Source organism: Rhipicephalus microplus, chromosome 2 (genome assembly GCF_043290135.1).
Source record: "Rhipicephalus microplus isolate Deutch F79 chromosome 2, USDA_Rmic, whole genome shotgun sequence".
NCBI lineage: Eukaryota > Metazoa > Arthropoda > Arachnida > Ixodida > Ixodidae > Rhipicephalus > Rhipicephalus microplus.
The window spans coordinates 157,054,117-157,070,656 of NC_134701.1; the positions used below are offsets into that span (position 1 = coordinate 157,054,117).

Genomic DNA, 16,540 nt, shown 5'->3' on the forward strand with positions numbered 1-16,540 from the left:
CAAACTGTTACAGCTAGGCCTGCACAATACAATAAATGAGCTTATTGAAGCGCAGCGTACGGCGCAATATGAACGTCTCTCTAAGACACGAGCATGAAGACATATTCTAGAGCGACTAGGCATAACGTATCACACGCAACACGGAGTTAAGGTGGACATCCCGAAAGAGACCAGGGAAACAATGATGATACCACCCTTGCCAAAAAACATGCACCCCGAACACAATAAGGCCAGACGAGAGACAAGAGCAAAACAAATACAAAAAAAGTTCGGTAATGACAAGGACGCAGTTTTCGTAGACGCTGCTCGATACAAGCGCAAACGGGGGTTTACCGCAGCCGTAATTGATAGCAACAAACGCTGTACGACATGCGCAACGATACGCACCACAAATACCGAGACAGCGGAAGAGGTAGCCATAGCGCTCGCTGTAGCTCAGACAAACGCAACCGTGATAGTCAGTGACTCTCAAACGGCAGTGAGACGGTCGCATCTCTCCGGAGGCACTACGTATTCTCAAAGGAGGGTGTCGAGCAAGCCCCAGAAATACATATATTATATGGACACCTGCTCATGCCATCGCGGGGGACAGCAACGACGGGGATGTACATGACGCAGCTCGAGGGCTCACCGACCAAGCTGCCCTCTCAAGTGCTGCCCAACCTCCTCCGGTGATTACGGCGTGGCAGACGAGTGGGAGTGGGAAGACAGAATGACCAGATACAATGAAATTACAAAATATTATAGATTACAGAAGGGCATATTCCCGCCCCCTCAACCAAAATTAACAAAAAGACAGTCTGTCTAATGGCGGCAGTTACAAACTAGGACATATCCGAACCCTGCACTATCGCACATTATATATCCTGATATATACAAAATGGACAGGTGTAAGCGTTGCGACTCCAGAGTCACTCTGGAGCATATGTTAGGGGAATGTAGAGGGATTAGTACTCATAACAAGTATGCGGCCTCTGCTCACAGCCTTCGCGCGCGCTGGGAAGCCGCAATGCTCAGTTCAGTCCTCGAAGACCAAATGTGGGCCGTCCAGCGGGCCGAGGAAGCCGCCAGGATTCAAGGACTCCTGGCCGTAACCTAGGTGCGGCCAATCGCCCGCCCCATCTACTCGCCGGACTCTGAATAAAGTTCTTTCCTCCTCCTTTACTCTAGGCCAACTGCGAGGACACAAGCTTCCAGCAAAGGAGGCAGGGTGGTTTGAAGACACAAGGTCAGATGCCGTTTGGATGCTGTTTGCAATAAAATCTGACCTGGAAAAACTTGATTTGTCGCTCGTTGCTCCCCTTTGCTTTTCTTCTAGCCTAATATACAGGCTTGTGGGCATAGGGGGAGGGCGTTGTAATGTGATTGAATGCCCTACTTTTTCGGGCAATACTTACAGCTTGTAAGGTTTTTAAGCAGTCATTGTACAGATTCCTCCGCAGGAACTAAACTGCTGTAGGAAATTATATTACGGAGAAACGCAATGTTTGGGGTACGAGAAACAGGCTAGCGGAGCTATTCGTTTACAGAGAACATGGCGAGCTACGCGGTTGTTCGTACTGCCTTCCCTGTCGTTACGAGTTCCATTATATAAACAGCACGGCTTCGAGCCTTGCACTAAGAGGCCCTTGATGTATTTGCAGTGCTAAGGTGAATATGCTTCCTGAATGGCGTGCAGACATTGAAGTCCATTCTAGTGACATCGAGGTTCTCCCCCTCGCAAATATAGGCTCCCTAAATAACCTCACTCCGCCAATGCGGTGGGTCTACCAAGTGGGAGAAACGAACTGTTTTAACAGTATTTTATACAAACTCGAGTCACGAACATGTCTTTCCTGTTCTACCGAACCGCGGCTAACTTCAGAAAACAACCCTTCAGCCTTCAGCACTTGCTATATAAAAAATACCCTCTTCTCGTTAAAACCTACGCTGCCGTCAATGTAAATGAGCGACCACTCAGAACCAACATGGCGGCCCATCAAGTATGGGGGCCGTTTTAGCCAGTTGTAAGCAACCATGATCGGAGTTGTCACCACCCTAAAACACGGAGACGCGCGCACATGAAGGCTCCCTAGTCTGGGTAACGCATCGGTGCGAAACGAAGCATGTGGCATTTCGCGCTGGTTGCATCGGGCCGCTCTGACGGACGTTCATCGCGCCGGTCGCGCCTGGCGTCAGACTATAGAGTGCTCGCGTTTTGCTAGCGTAGCGCCGCTGTGCCCAGCGTGCGCGCACGTCAACGCTACAGTGGAGTATATCGGGCCCTTCATTATGCGCTCGCGGCCGTTTTGCTAGCTGTACGTATACTGAATTTGGTGTTACTTGACGTCAATGGAAGGCGAAATATATGACAGGTGCAAGCATAATAATCCTCACTTGCGTGTAATGTAAGAACATGACAACATACCACGCTCATAGCGAGCTTGCCGCCGTTTCGCTAGCTCCACATATTGGCGCGAGAGGAAACGATAGGCAAGAACTCGAAGTGGACGACCGTTTACTCAGCCACAGCAGCCGTTCACATCTTCGCTCTCATCTTTTGCCACCAACACAGCATGGCTTTAACCTCTCACCAAAGAAAAAAAAGAAGAAGCATCGCATGAATGTCGCGGCTTCGAAAAGCAACGAAAGGTAGTCAGAAATGTCTGAACCCATATAAAAGAAGAAAGGACGAGATGAAAAATAAAGAAGCAAAAAGAAATGTACAATTGTCATGAAGGCTGATGCCACATCACGAAGTTCTTGACCTGCAGTCAACGCCAATAGTAATGCGTCATCTTGGAGACGTGAACCACATCCGAGGAGCGTGGTCTACGAGAATTGTGGGCCGTGTCTGCTGGGACAACTTCGTAGTTCACTTCGCCGAGGCGATGAAGAACTCGGTAGGGTCCGAAGTACCGACATAACAATTTTAGAGGCGAAACAGGGAAGTTCATTGCAAACTGGTAACATTTCAGGTGATTACAACTGTCTGGTGTAACAAAATCACTTCAGTGGCGTGTACAAACAAGAGAACATAGACAGGATGTAACACACAGCACTTCCAATATTCTCACAGATCACGAATCACTCAAGAAAACAAAGAGAAATTTAAAGTGGCACCCGTTTGTCCCTCGTAGTCGTAGTCATAGTGTGTAACAAGTTTTACATTTTGACCTGCAAAGTGGTGCCGGTGGTAGATTTCTCCTGGGCTTTGTTGAACAATAAACAGTTCACGGCATGCACGTTAACTAAAAGCCGAATGCTCCTGTCTCTCATCCCCCATTAGCAGCCATTGGCATGTTCCAGCAGGAAACGTTAGTAGAAGTAGAAGTGTTAAAAGCCGACTTCTGCTGTCTCTCATTTCCAGTAGCAGCCATTGTTTACCTCCAAGGTAGTGCCTGGTGACATTTCTCCTGTGCGTGATTAAACAATAAAAAAATTTTGTTCAAAACGCCGTTCATTGATGAAATAAAACTAACGAAGACGTCAGATGTTTTCTAAAAGCAAAACGAAAAGACGCCTGATGTTTCTAAAGCAAAACAAAAAAATGGTAGCATATTCACGGAGTGAATGATGGAGAGTGGGGCGAAGCATTCGTCCGTCCATGCGTCCATCCGTGTGACCGTCCATGCGCCTGTTCGTGCGCCCGCCCCTGCGTCCGTTCATGCATCCACCCCTGCGTCCGTTCATGCGTCCATCCATGCATCTGTCTGTGTGTCCGTTCGACCATCTATTCAACACTCCAAGTCCCACCATCTTGCATTTTTTATCATATATTCCCCATATAGAAGCACCGCCATTCAGTGGACATTCCAAGGACTAAACGAGAGGTGGCACACGCACACTTTCTTACGGCTTGCGCTTCGGGTCTACTTCCCCCTTCAATCACCTTGAGTTCATGGTATATACTAGTTCACTGTATTCCTGGCCCTGCGGCTCAACGCTCGCTAAACCTTTCTAAAACTAAGGAGGTTACACGCAGCGAGTATAATGTAGCAAACCTTTCTTGTCCGATAGTGCTCAATGTACATGCCAATGGCTGCTAATGGGGACCGCAGCATGCGCGTTGACTAAAAGCCGAATGCTCCTGTCTCTCATTCCCCATTAGCAGCCATTGGCATGTACATTGAGCACTATCGGACAAGAAAGGTTTGCTACATTATACTCGCTGCGTGTAACCTCCTTAGTTTTAGAAAGGTTTAGCAAGCGTTGAGCCGCAGGGCCATGAATACAGTGAACTAGTATATAACATGAACTCAAGGTGATTGAAGGGGGGAAGTAGACCCGAAGCGCAAGCCGTAAGAAAGTGTGCGTGTGCCACCTCTTGTTTTGTCCTTGGAATGTCCGCTAGATGGCGGTGCTTCTATCAGGGGAATATATGATGAAAAGACGCGAGATGGTGGTACTTTGAGTGTTGAATAGATGGACGAACGGACACACAGACAGATGCATGGATGGATGCATGAACGGACGCAGGGGCGGATGCATGGACGAACGCAGGGACGGACGCACGAACAGACGCACGCACGAACGGGCGGATGGCCGCATGTATGGTCACACAGACGGACGCATGGACGGACGGAAGCAAGAACGAATGGACGGACGAATGCTTCGCCCCACTCTCCATCATTCACTCCGTGGATATGCTGCCATTTTTTTTTTCTGAGCGTCCACGTTGACGTATAGAAGTCCAATCACAGACTAGGTCACCGGGTTCGTATATTGCTGCTCTGTGGCGGGTGTTGTACTGGCGAGCATCTTGATTGTGCCGCAATAAAATGCAAAAGCACGCCAGCTGCCGGGCGTCTTTGGCACGCTGAAGAAATACATCTGCGTCTGGGGTAATCGTGTCCGGCAGAGTTGGTTGCAGCATGGTGTGAAGCATTGTGGTGACGTCGCGGCCGTAAACCAGAGGAAAAGAAGCAAAGCCGGTGGTTTCCTGCAAATCCGTATTGTAGGCAAATGTTATATACGGGAGGATTTCATCCCAATCATTCTGATACTTGGCGACATACATCGAAACCATATCTGCAATCGTTTCGTTAAGGCGTTCGGTTTACCCGTTAGTCTGCGGGTGGTACGCAGTTGCTGTTCGGTGCGTCGTGCCGCTCAGCAACAGGACCTCTTGGAGCAACTGTGCCGTAAAAGCAGTACCACGATTTGTGGGGACGATAGCGGGAGCACCTTGGCAGAGAACGATGTTCTTGATGAAAAAGTCAGCCACCTCGGAAGCAGTTGCTCGCTGGGTGGCTTGTGTTTGAGTTTGAGTTTGAGTTTATTGAACCACGTGACAAGTACACGAAAATACACTGTATACGTGGTTTGGTTCGAAGGGAAAAAGCTGCATTTCACAGCTTGACTGGCCCCTCCACCCAGAAAAAAATCTAAACTAAAGGTTTCGCAGTATCTGGTCAAGTAGTTGGTGGCAACCACAATCCAGCGGTTACCAGCCATAGACTTCAGAAATGGGCCGAGTAAATCCATCCCGACCTTTTCAAAAGGCGCGTGAGGCGGTCGCAAAGGCTGAAGCAGACCGGCTGGTTATGTCGTTGGATTTTCGCGGCGCTGACAGGCTGTGCATGTCTTGACGTACTGCCGGATGATTTTCGCAAGTTTCCGCCAGTAGTATTTGCCCTCAATCCGCGCCAGAGTACGCGCGAAGCCAAGATGCCCAGCCGATGGCTCGTCGTGACAAGCATGCAAAATATCATCGCTCAGAGCAACGGGAACGGCGAGGAAGTAAACCGTTTTCGTTGGATGAAAGTTGCGCTTGTAGAGTATGTGTTGGCGTAGACCGAAAGGTGACAAATCACGCGCGAAATGACGTGGGGGTTGTGGGTGACGTCCCTCAAGGTATTCGATCAGTGGTTGTAATTCTAAATCTTCGCTTTGCTGGTCAGCCACGTTTAATGATGCGAGAACAGCAAGGCCGCGCTGAAGTTTCATCCTTGTCTTCAGCAGTGACCACGACGGGTGCGCGGGAAGAACAGTCAGCGTCGGTGTGTTTCTGGGCAGACTTGTAAAACATCGTTATATCGAATTCTAGTAACCGAAGGCTCCATCGTTATTTCTCCATCAAGCAATTACGTCCGGTTACTTTAGGCGATGCCCGTAATCGAGTGCTCCCGTGGACGCTCAACAAGCACGAAGATACTACTGCGAGGTGGCAACGTGATGCAATCATCGACTACGCGTAAGACTACGCCACGATGTTCGTTCTCGATGTCGGAATCTGGAGGAACACAGTTAGCAAAACTGACGAACAAATCACGCAGATTAATTATCGCTCCATACTCCTGCTGAAAATCGATGCCCAAAATGACCAGCCGAGAACATTTGGGCAGTGCAAGGAATGACGCTACAAGAGCCAACGCACAAATCTCAAGCCTGGCGGTGCACGTTCCTATAGGTAATACGAGGTGTCCTCCAGCGGTGATTAGTTGAGGGCCATTCCACGTTGTCAGCACCTTGTGTAGACGGGTGGCCAATGAAGCACTCATTACCGAGTAATCAGCTCCCGTGTCGACAAGCTCAGTCACCGGATAACCGTCGACGGAAACGGTAATGGCAGCGGACGTGCTGTTGGCGGTTTCAGAAACGGGCTTTAACGGCACGTCGTAAGGCAGCAGCGGAGGGTATTTGTCGGTTCGCGTGACAGCGCCCTCACCTCCGGAGGTCGCCGTTTTCAGTTTCTCCGGAGTGGGCTTGCGCCACTGACACCAGGGGACCAAAAGGCGGGTCGGGCGTGGTGCGGTGATGCGGACGGATGGGGTGATGATGACCGTGACTGTCGTCGCGGCGGGACAGGAGCGTGATGACTACTTTCCAAGTATTCCGCAATTTCTTGTGGGAGCTTACCATAGCGTGGGCAACGGGCATCTGGGTGGAATCTGCGTAGGCCTATTCGTCGGTAGTAACAGTCGCGGTACATGTGTCCAACTTCGCCACAATGGTAGCACAAGAGACGATTGTCGGGTGCACGCCAGGCAGTGGACTTCCGCGGGCCAGGGCGTAATTCGACCTGAGAAGGCAGGCGATGGGCTGGACTTGGAAAACGTATGGGGGTCCCAGCAGGTGGATGAGTAAAATGTGCCGTTGACGGCGTAGAGACGCGTAGGGCATCCGCGTAGGATAGCGTGGAAGGTTCGACTTGCGATGGCGGTGAGGTGTGAACGAACTGCCTGATTTCGTTACGAACGACGTCCGTAAGAGCAGCGCTACTGGGAGGGGACGCTGCATAAAATTTCCGAAGTTCCTCGCGTACAACTTGCCGTATGAGTTCTGTGAGAACCTCCCTGTTATCACTACCTGGTACAAGCGAGCACGCAGCGGACATGGCCATCTGACGCTCATACTGCGACAACCGCTGCTGAAGCATGCGCTCCATAATTGTGGCCTCACGTATGAACTCCGATATAGTCGTAGGAGGGTTGCGCACACAGGCCCGCGAAAAGTTGCTCCTTTACGCCTCCGAGCGGCATTACAGGCGCACTTTCTTGTCTTCTGGCATGGGGGAGGGGGGGGGGGTCCAGCCCTTGAAACAATCGTGACATCTCTTCGACGAACATGGCGATGCTCCCGTTCGACATTTGAAACCGCGAAGAAAGTGCCTGCTCCGCTCTCTCCGTTCGGGGTTACTGAACGCCTCACGAAGCAGCCGATGAAATTCCTGCCAACTTGTGAATGAAGTTTCGTGGTTCTCGTGCCACACTCTTGCCGCGTCTAAGAGGGAGATATACACATTCTTCAACTTACGGTGATTGTCCAAGTCGTTGATGGCAGCTGCCCGGTCGAAATGATCAAGCTAGTCTTCGACATCCTCACCGGCAACACCATGGAATGGGTTGGGTGTGCGAGGCGTGTTGATGACACCGGGTACGCTAGCGAATGGGTCATGCTCGGTTTGGGTGTCGGATGTGGCAAACATTGTCCTCACGGAACTTGCCAAGGGGCCGTACTGTGGTGGTAGTCCTTGAAGGCGGCGGCTGCTTCGATGGATATCAGCAGACCCTGGTGCACTGGCGGTGGTTGTTTCTGGTTCAGGACCAGCAGGCATAAGACGTTGCAGTACAGTACACAGCACGTCCACCAGTCTGTCGCGAGAGGAAACGATAGACAGGAACTTGAAGTGGACGACTGTTTACTCAGCCACAGTGGACATTCACTTCTTTGTTTTCGTCTTCTGCTACTTACACAGCGCGGCAATATACTAAACTTGGTACCTGTGATGCGGGTTCTTTTTGCTGATTTGTTTTTCTCCCGGGCTGAGCCTCAGAGAGTTTTGTTAATAAGGACAAAGCCGTTCGGTTTCCAAGAAACACACAAAAAGTTTAATTGAAAAGTAAAAAGGCAAAGATTCCTCACAAAACAAAACACTTAATAAACAGTTGACTGGACATGACGAAACACATCTGTAAACACCCAACAAGAACGTTCAAAGTCAGTAACTAAACCTAACGTTCGAAAGGGGCTGAGTGATGGGAGTAGCGCAAGAGTATCGGTGCAGTCTCACCCACAAGTTGGTTTTCGGCGGTGATGAGAAACCGGAACGCCGTGACTCCTGCGTCAATGCGTGGGCTGGACGAGGACGAGGGACCGCTGGCTGCTGGCGACACGTCGAAAAGCCCTACCAAATCGTGATGGTTTCGGCTTGAGGAGCGTGGACACGTCGGAGACGGGAGAACGCAGGCTGGTGGCGACGCGTCCGGGAACTAGGGTCGACCTAGTCAAGCAGCTGGGCGCACAGCTCGGGCCCGGAGCCCGACGGCTGTAGCTCGCCTGCCGGAACCAAAGTCCGCAGGCCCTGGAAAGGAGTTCAGGACCGGATGGCCACGGTCCTTTGGAGCGGGAACCCGACAGCAGGAGGTCCCGGCCGGTGGAAGTCCTTGTAGGCTCGGGTCCGGAACCCAACGGCTCATCTTCAGCGCCCGGTCCGGTGACGACCTTCCGCTTGCACTCCTGCCTCGAATTCCCCTTGCTCTGGTCTGCTCAGGCTCCTGCTTCAGCTCTGGCCCACTTGTCTCGTTCTCATTGGAGATACTGCTGTTTCGTGGTGTCAAGCCATTGGGCCTTGAAATCTCCGTGTTCGCTGCCCATTGGATGTTTTACCTTTTGTTTACTTCACGTCCTGCCACGCATCCTCGTGCTTGACGCTCTTTAACGTCGTCATTCTTGTTTAAGCAGCACCGCACGTGCACTCTGGTATTTCTCCTTTTGTTTTTTTTTTTTTTTGTGACGCGCACTTTTCGAAGGCGCGCACTTTGAACGCGCACCACACATCACATACGCCCCCCTTTTATTCAAGTTTTTTTTTTTTTTTTAGAAAAAAAAAACTGCCGATGAGTGCGCGTTCTGCACTACGTCACAATTAAACCACATATTTGCACCACGCAGTTCAACACATCACCGGGCTACAGTTCGCTACATCGTCCAAATGTCCACACTTAAACTTTAGATTCACCCAATTGCATTTAAAAGTTCTGAAACCCGGAATAAACCTTTTTACTACAAAATCGACTATGGACAAAGCTACTTGTGTCCGCATCTAAAAGTCGAAGTCCAGAAAGAGCTACCGGTTTTCTAACCCTACACTCAGGTTATCGCGTCCCAAACCAGACGCACTGCCCTTCTCGCACGTTTCGAAAGTAACTGTGGCAAACATGCTTTTATGCACTTTCGCTGAAACGCGTGTCTGCGCCCCCGCCGGCCACATGAACGCTTACCGGTCACAGAGGAACAGGGCGCGGTCTCGAGCCGTCGGCATAGAGAAAGAAGAAGACAAGAGCGGACACTCCGCAAAACCTAGCCTCAGGAAGTGCGTCACGACTACGTAACGAACTAGTGCTCCCACCAAACGTCAGAGAGCGCAAGCGCAAAAAAAAACACAGTTATAATCAATGCAACAGAATTGTTTTCACAAATTAATAATTGCACGCCCAAATTTGGTATGTTTTTTATACATAAAAACGATTTATTCGACACACCTTACGCGATTATTTTTCTTCAGCCGTACTGTCATAAACACCATCTACCCAGCGACAAGCCCATGCATGACTGACAGCGAGAAGCTTTCGTCGCTTTCGTCAACGTCGGCTGCGTCGGCGTTTTCAAGCGTGAGATAACAGGTGAGGCACGTTTTCAAGCGAAGCTTGTTGAATGACATGTTGTTGGTCTTGTTGGGTCATTTTTTCAGAAAACGGTTACGCCTGCGCGAAAAAGACACCATGCAACAAACATAGAAAGATGCACACACACACGTTGCGCTTCGTGTGTGCGAGTTTGTTTCTTACGTGGCGTCTCATTCACGCAGTTGTAACCTTTTTCTGAAGCTTGTAAGGACTGGGAGGTTCGCTAAAAAGAAAGTTTGTGGCTCTATGCGGCGGTTAGACGGGAACATTGTGCAACGTATGCAGTATAGCAAAGGCGGCACGGCGTCAAGCCGAGGCGACGCGTGCTGCGTCTGCCACGGACGCGAGCGTCTGTGCGCTGAGCATAGCTGGGCAGCTAGGTCGTAGGCTCGGTGCAAAATATTGAGAAGCGTTTGCTGGGCCTCGCATGCTTCACGACACATTTCCCGAAGGCTCGGAACACGAATAATTCTTGGTGTGCCGGAGGCAAATCTGGACTAGCCAAGTGGCCATCATCTTCGTTTCTTCGCTAGCTTTGTGCCACTAGTGCAAGCTGCCCACAAATTTTTTTGACGTTTCCAATATAATTTTACCGCACAAATTTCAACTACGATTTTTCTTCCCAATGTACTGCTGATACTGCGTACGAACGAAGGTGTTCTAAAGTTTCGAGGCCGCGATACCATTGCATTACAAGGGATAGCGGCCTGGAAACTTCTGAAGATCTTTGTTCGTGGTCTTGACGTATATCTTTGTAATTCAGAGTTTTATGGGTCAGAGATGTATCACTGGTTTTGTATTGTGCATCGATTCGCTAATCATTCAAAGGGGTTTGCTGGTACACTTATGACGTGCACATATCTTTTTCGTAATTTGACAGCGAAGCATCCACTTACTAACATTTTCAGACCGCGCTGACGCCATGCCGTCCGGCGGTCCAAGCTACGGCAGCTACTGCTGTGTATCGTGGTGCTTCAACAATGGCAGAACCCACAAGAAGCCTGGGACGAGTTTCTTCCGCGTACCACGGGACGGCAGGTGTGTTAAAGCTTTTGTATGGTTTGCATGTCTGTAGGCTTACTGTTCGTACTTGCTAAGTGAGGGTAACAATAAAAAATCACTATTCAAGCACTTCCCCTTTCAGCTGATAGTTCATTGCCAATGCAGGATGAAAGCATGGATGCAGTATGCTGGACGCGATGATCTCCTGAGTAAGCCGGCCAACCTATTGTACGCAACGTACAGGGTTTGTAGCGACCATTTTACTGCTCAAAGTTTCATGGACCCTGGGCACACAAGGCTTACAAGAATGGCTGTTCCCAGTGTGCAACCAGCTGCACCATGTAAGTGATTGACTGAAACTCAAATATGTGCAATAGCAGCCACTTGTATTGAATCAGTGGCGACAGTTAACCGTGAAGATCTTTGTAGCCGATGGAGAAACCTCACTACAGAAGTAACACTTGGAAAGTCTTAAATTCTGTGAATTGTGGGCTATTACCTTCCTAACAGCAGCTTTACATTTCTGTCATTTTTTGATGCTTTGGACCTGCGCAACTTGTTTTGAAAGACTTTAAAGGGCTATTTCACGTTATCTTCAAGCCTGAGTGCACATGTACGTATACCTTTCATCAGTGAAAGCTGCCACTGTTGATAATTCCAAAAATCACAAATTACTTGTTTCCTAGTTGGTGCCGTCTCTTTTCTTCCACGTTCGACCAATTTATGCGTTTGAAAGAGCTGTTTAAGTTTCCCCATGCTACAAGCTTTGTAACTTGTACCAACTGCACATATATGCAGGTTCTCTGAGCGTCGCTTCAAGTAGTGACTGTGACATGGCTGCAGAAGCTGCACTGCAAGGTGCGGATGAGCTTCAGTTTGTGTTATTTTAAGCCTCTTACTGACACATTGTCGTAATTTCATCTCTTCAGGACCTGCGGTAGAGGCTTCAAAAAGCGGCTCCCACACATTGAGGTGCCCCGATGAACAGGGTGCGTTCAGTGTCGCGATTTCTTTTTTTTTTACCCAAATTGACTGTTGACCAAACCTCTGCAGGTGGCAGCTCCCTTGTAGCTGGTGAAAGAATTTCTGATGATTTCGTCTTGCCGGAGAAAACCTTAACCAGTCGTTCAGCTGTCACAAAAGGAACTTGTGTGGCCGGTAAGTTGTATGTTCACTTCAACACCAGAGTGGATTGATATAGAGACTTCCGCAGGCCGCTCACAAGATTGTTCCGACAGCACTGTCCGAGGCACTGAACAAGCTTCACAAGACCCTCCAGAAGACATCTCCGCCAACAGCTCCACGCCTGAGTGCCTTAGAGAAAATGGTGACTATGCTTTTATTGCAGCAGTTTTTAATGTGCTATTTTATGTTTAGGACATTCTGAGGAAACTATCCTCAAAAGGACACTACGTGTGCACTTACAAAATGTAAGGGTGGGCTCTCAGTGATTTTCATTTTTTTTGTGCATTGTCAACATTGTGAATGGTTTGTTTTTAGGTAGTGGAATCGAAAACTTTGTACCACAGAAAGTTGTGCACCTTGGGTCTGAAAGAGCGAGGAAAGTGCTCGTATGGGATTAGTTGTTCTTCGCTTTTACATCAATTTTTTTGTTTATTGCAGTGCGTTCCTGTGTGCCAGCGACAATGTCTCCATCAATGAAGTACAAGCAAACCATTAAACATCTGCAAGCCAAAGTAGCAGCACAGCGGAAAACTATCAAAAGACTGCAGAGACAGCCTCACCAAGCACCGTCATCGACATCGAAGGCCCTTGAAGTTATCCGACCGCACGTCACCGAGGAGGTTTTTAAACTTCTTTCTGCACATGTTCGCTTGAGGCCCAAACGCAAGGGCAAGCGGTTCCCCATGTGGTTCAAGAAATTCGCTCTTCACTTAAACTTCCGAGGTCCGCGAGCATACCGATTTCTGGCTCCGTATTTTTCTTTGCCCTCCCAGCGTTCATTAAGGAGGTGGCTAGCTAATGTAAAGATGACTCCAGGCATAATTCCAGGAATCCTTTCTTCCATTGCAACAAATACTCAAGCTTGGAATGAACGGGACCGAGTGTGCGCTTTAGTTTTCGACGAAATAGCACTCAAAAAGAATTTGTACTATGATGCTTCAAGAGACGTTGTCCAGGGTTTTACAGATGATGGCACTCATCGCACTTCAACCATCGCTGATCGAGCACTGGTTTTTCTTCTTGTTGGTGTTTCGAGAAAGTGGGTTCAACCGGTTGCTTTTACTATAGGGCACACATCAACACCATCATCTGTTATGCATAACTTGCTGGTGTCACTCATTTTGGAGCTTAGGAGCATTAATATTGCAGTGAAAGCAGTCATTTGTGACCAGGGCAGTTCAAATGTAAGTCTCGCTAACCAACTAAGAGTGACTGTAGCAAAGCCTTTTTTTGAAGTTAATGGTGAGCGGGTATATTGCATTTTTGATGTTCCGCATTTAATTAAAACAACGCGCAATAATGCCCAAGCACACAAGTTATACATTGGGGATGACATCGTTAACTGGTCGCACATTGTAAGCCTTTACCAATCCTCTTATGAGTTGCGGTTGCGATTGGCTCCAAAGTTGACTGAACGGCACGTTCATCAGAAACCTTTTTCTAATATGAAGGTCAGCAGAGCAACTCAGGTCCTCAGTGCATAAGTTTCGATTGCTATCACGGCAATGGTGTATGCGAAGGTGCTGCCTGCCTCGGCCATCACTACAGCTCAATTTTGTGATCGTATGGACAGGATTTTCGATGCCTTGAACAGCTAGAGTAAAAAAAAGAACTTTGCAAAAGCTGCGGCATGCAATCATGAAAAATGATTCAGAGCTGATTGACTTCCTCCGAGGCCAGCTTCCCTGGATTGCATCATGGCAGTTTGTTGGCAGACGTCAACCACAAACCATCGTAGGTTGGCAAATTACAATTCAGGCAATTTGTCAACTATGGGACGACCTCTCCAAAAATTACAATTTTGAATACCTGTTAACACGCAGGCTTCAACAGGATCCTCTGGAGAACATATTTGGCCACATTAGGCAAAAACAGGGTTGCAACACCAACCCCAATGTAGCACAATTTATTTGTGGCCTGAAGCACATCTGCATAAGAAAACTCTTCAAGCTGTCAGAATACGGAAATGTCGAGGATGATGAATGTGACCTCCTCCAGGAGCAGTTCTCGCCATTCTCCCTCACCAGTGCGTCTCTTGTGGATAATGAGGAGTGTGCACAGCCACAGCCTGACGACTTTCCCGCTCTAGACGATCTCTCTGAACTTGCGACGAACATTCACTCCCATATTATCGATGACTCCGCTGCATATTATGTAGCTGGTTTTCTCATCAAACACTTCCTTCGGAATGCATGTGACGGTTGCAGTTGCCCACAGTTACTGAAAGACCACAGTGAGACGCTTAAGGGTACCCACCAGTATTTCACAATGCTCAAAGCATACCACGTCCCCAGCAAACTTTTTTGGGAATCTCACTGTGCCATCAGAAGCAGCTTTTGCATACGTACAACAACTTGAATCTCACTTTCTTGCCATAATTGAGGCCACTGCACATCACCTGAAAGTGTGCGATGTTTTGTATCACCATCTGTCAAGTGTTGGCGATTTTCATTTCTGCTCTGCTGGGTGTCGCGCTAAGTTTCTGAAAATGTTTTGCCGGGTTCGTTTATGTTGGCATGTGCGTTTTGTGAACCGAAACTTAGACAGGGTTAGGTTCCAGTCTTCAATCTCGGGCATGCAGCTTGACAAGTTCAAAGGTTAGCAATTAGCGGCGGGTTTACACTAAAGTATTCGAGTTGAGCCGAATCCTGCAATAGCTTTGTTATGTTATTACTTCGTTACAGTAGACTTCATTATGGTCTTATATGCTTATATTCAGTTCAACTGGACTAACCACTCCTTCGTTGCATTCATTGTTTTGGTTACCCGCTATGAGGAGTACGAACACTGCGTATTCGCTCGAAGTGATTTGCATAACCTTAAAAAGAATGTTGGGTATCCTGTCTGTATTTTTTGTAGCAAATACGGGCGAACTGTACACTTTACTGTGGGTCGCTTGGTCACTGTGTATGCTTTATCTCTCCAGCTCAAGTAATATATCGATAACAAAACCGCTTGTTGAAATGTCTTCGAGCGGGTAAGGAACACAGTATGAAGTGGGCACGGTTCATGTTATCACGCTTTTCGTATTTTAGCTTCTCATCAACCTCCTCATCTTGCCCATCAAAATTTTCAAAAGAATACCCAAACTTGTAGCGTTTGATGGGGCTGCGGACGCTGCCATTTTATTTTTATATAGCTTGTGAGTGATAACGTACGATGTAGAGCCTTTGTGAAAAATAATGAGCCAAAGTGGTTTCCTTCTGCTATTTATTAGCCCTGTAATACCGCTCTCGTAGCACCAATTAAAGTCCACAATTCTGGATAAAGTGATGACTACAATCTATTTTAGCTCGCAAGCGTCACAGCAACACCCAGACGCAAATCACTTGGGATCTTAAGTTTTTGATGAAGGCGACGCATAACAAAAGCCACAAGACCTGCCAGTGTTGTAGTGAGCAAGCTGCAAAGCCCTACCTTTCTGAGGACAAGCAGGCATCAAGTCTGCTTTTTTTCATTTTGGACTAGCTGTTCTTAAGCACACTGCACCTTTGCCTTTCTGCTATATTGTGTCCTGTGGTTTCTGTGCGCTCTTTTTTTCTATGCATTATTTCGGTTAAGCCCAGGCGTGATTCGCGACTTCATTTCTGTGTATATGTCACTTCTTCCTTCTTCATCAGCATTGTGCGCTGTGTTTTTGCCATAGATCCTTACTTACCCACTGGCCCGGTGTGTCATACTTCACCAGCTTCTCGGCTTCTGCCAACTCTAGCGATGTGTGCGTTGTCAGTGTTCTCTATGTATTTGTTACAATATTTGTTACAATTTATTTGTAAGGCGAGATGCATTTGTCTACCTTTGTCATATTGTGCTTTTTATATTCTCATATTCTACCTTGCCTTTGAATAAAACATTGCGGATGCTCTGTTTCTTTGACTGATATATACATTGATCACTTGTTCCAAAAGAAAAACACAAGCGCGATGAATAAAACCGTAGTGAATTATCATTACCTGCATCTCTTTTTATTATAACTTAATCGAAATAAAAATTACGTCACGACCGATTCGCACGAACCACTGAACAAAACAAAACAGGGAATCGCTAAATCAAAACGACCTACAAAAACTATCCATTTGGGCGATGAATAGTGGTCTGAAATCATGAACTTTCGACATAGCCAAACGTCGGTTATGCAAAGTAATTCAAAATTTGCGCCACTGAAACCGAAACCGGAAGCGCACGCCACTTGCTCTCATCAACCACTAGGTGTGCTAGAGTCGATTGGGCCGCTGGGGTCTACG

General features: G+C 48.1%; 1 protein-coding gene across 1 annotated transcript; it reads left to right on the plus strand.

The window, feature by feature from the left end:
• Positions 1-11,353: 11,353 nt before the first annotated feature.
• On the plus strand, positions 11,354-16,245 carry LOC142796421 (uncharacterized). Its single transcript, XM_075886950.1, has 5 exons — positions 11,354-11,452; positions 11,910-11,969; positions 12,041-12,100; positions 12,165-12,438; positions 12,735-16,245. Exons 1-4 carry the CDS (start codon positions 11,389-11,391, stop codon positions 12,305-12,307), a joined length of 327 nt encoding a protein of 108 aa, XP_075743065.1. The 5' UTR covers positions 11,354-11,388; the 3' UTR covers positions 12,308-12,438; positions 12,735-16,245.
• Positions 16,246-16,540: the final 295 nt, after the last annotated feature.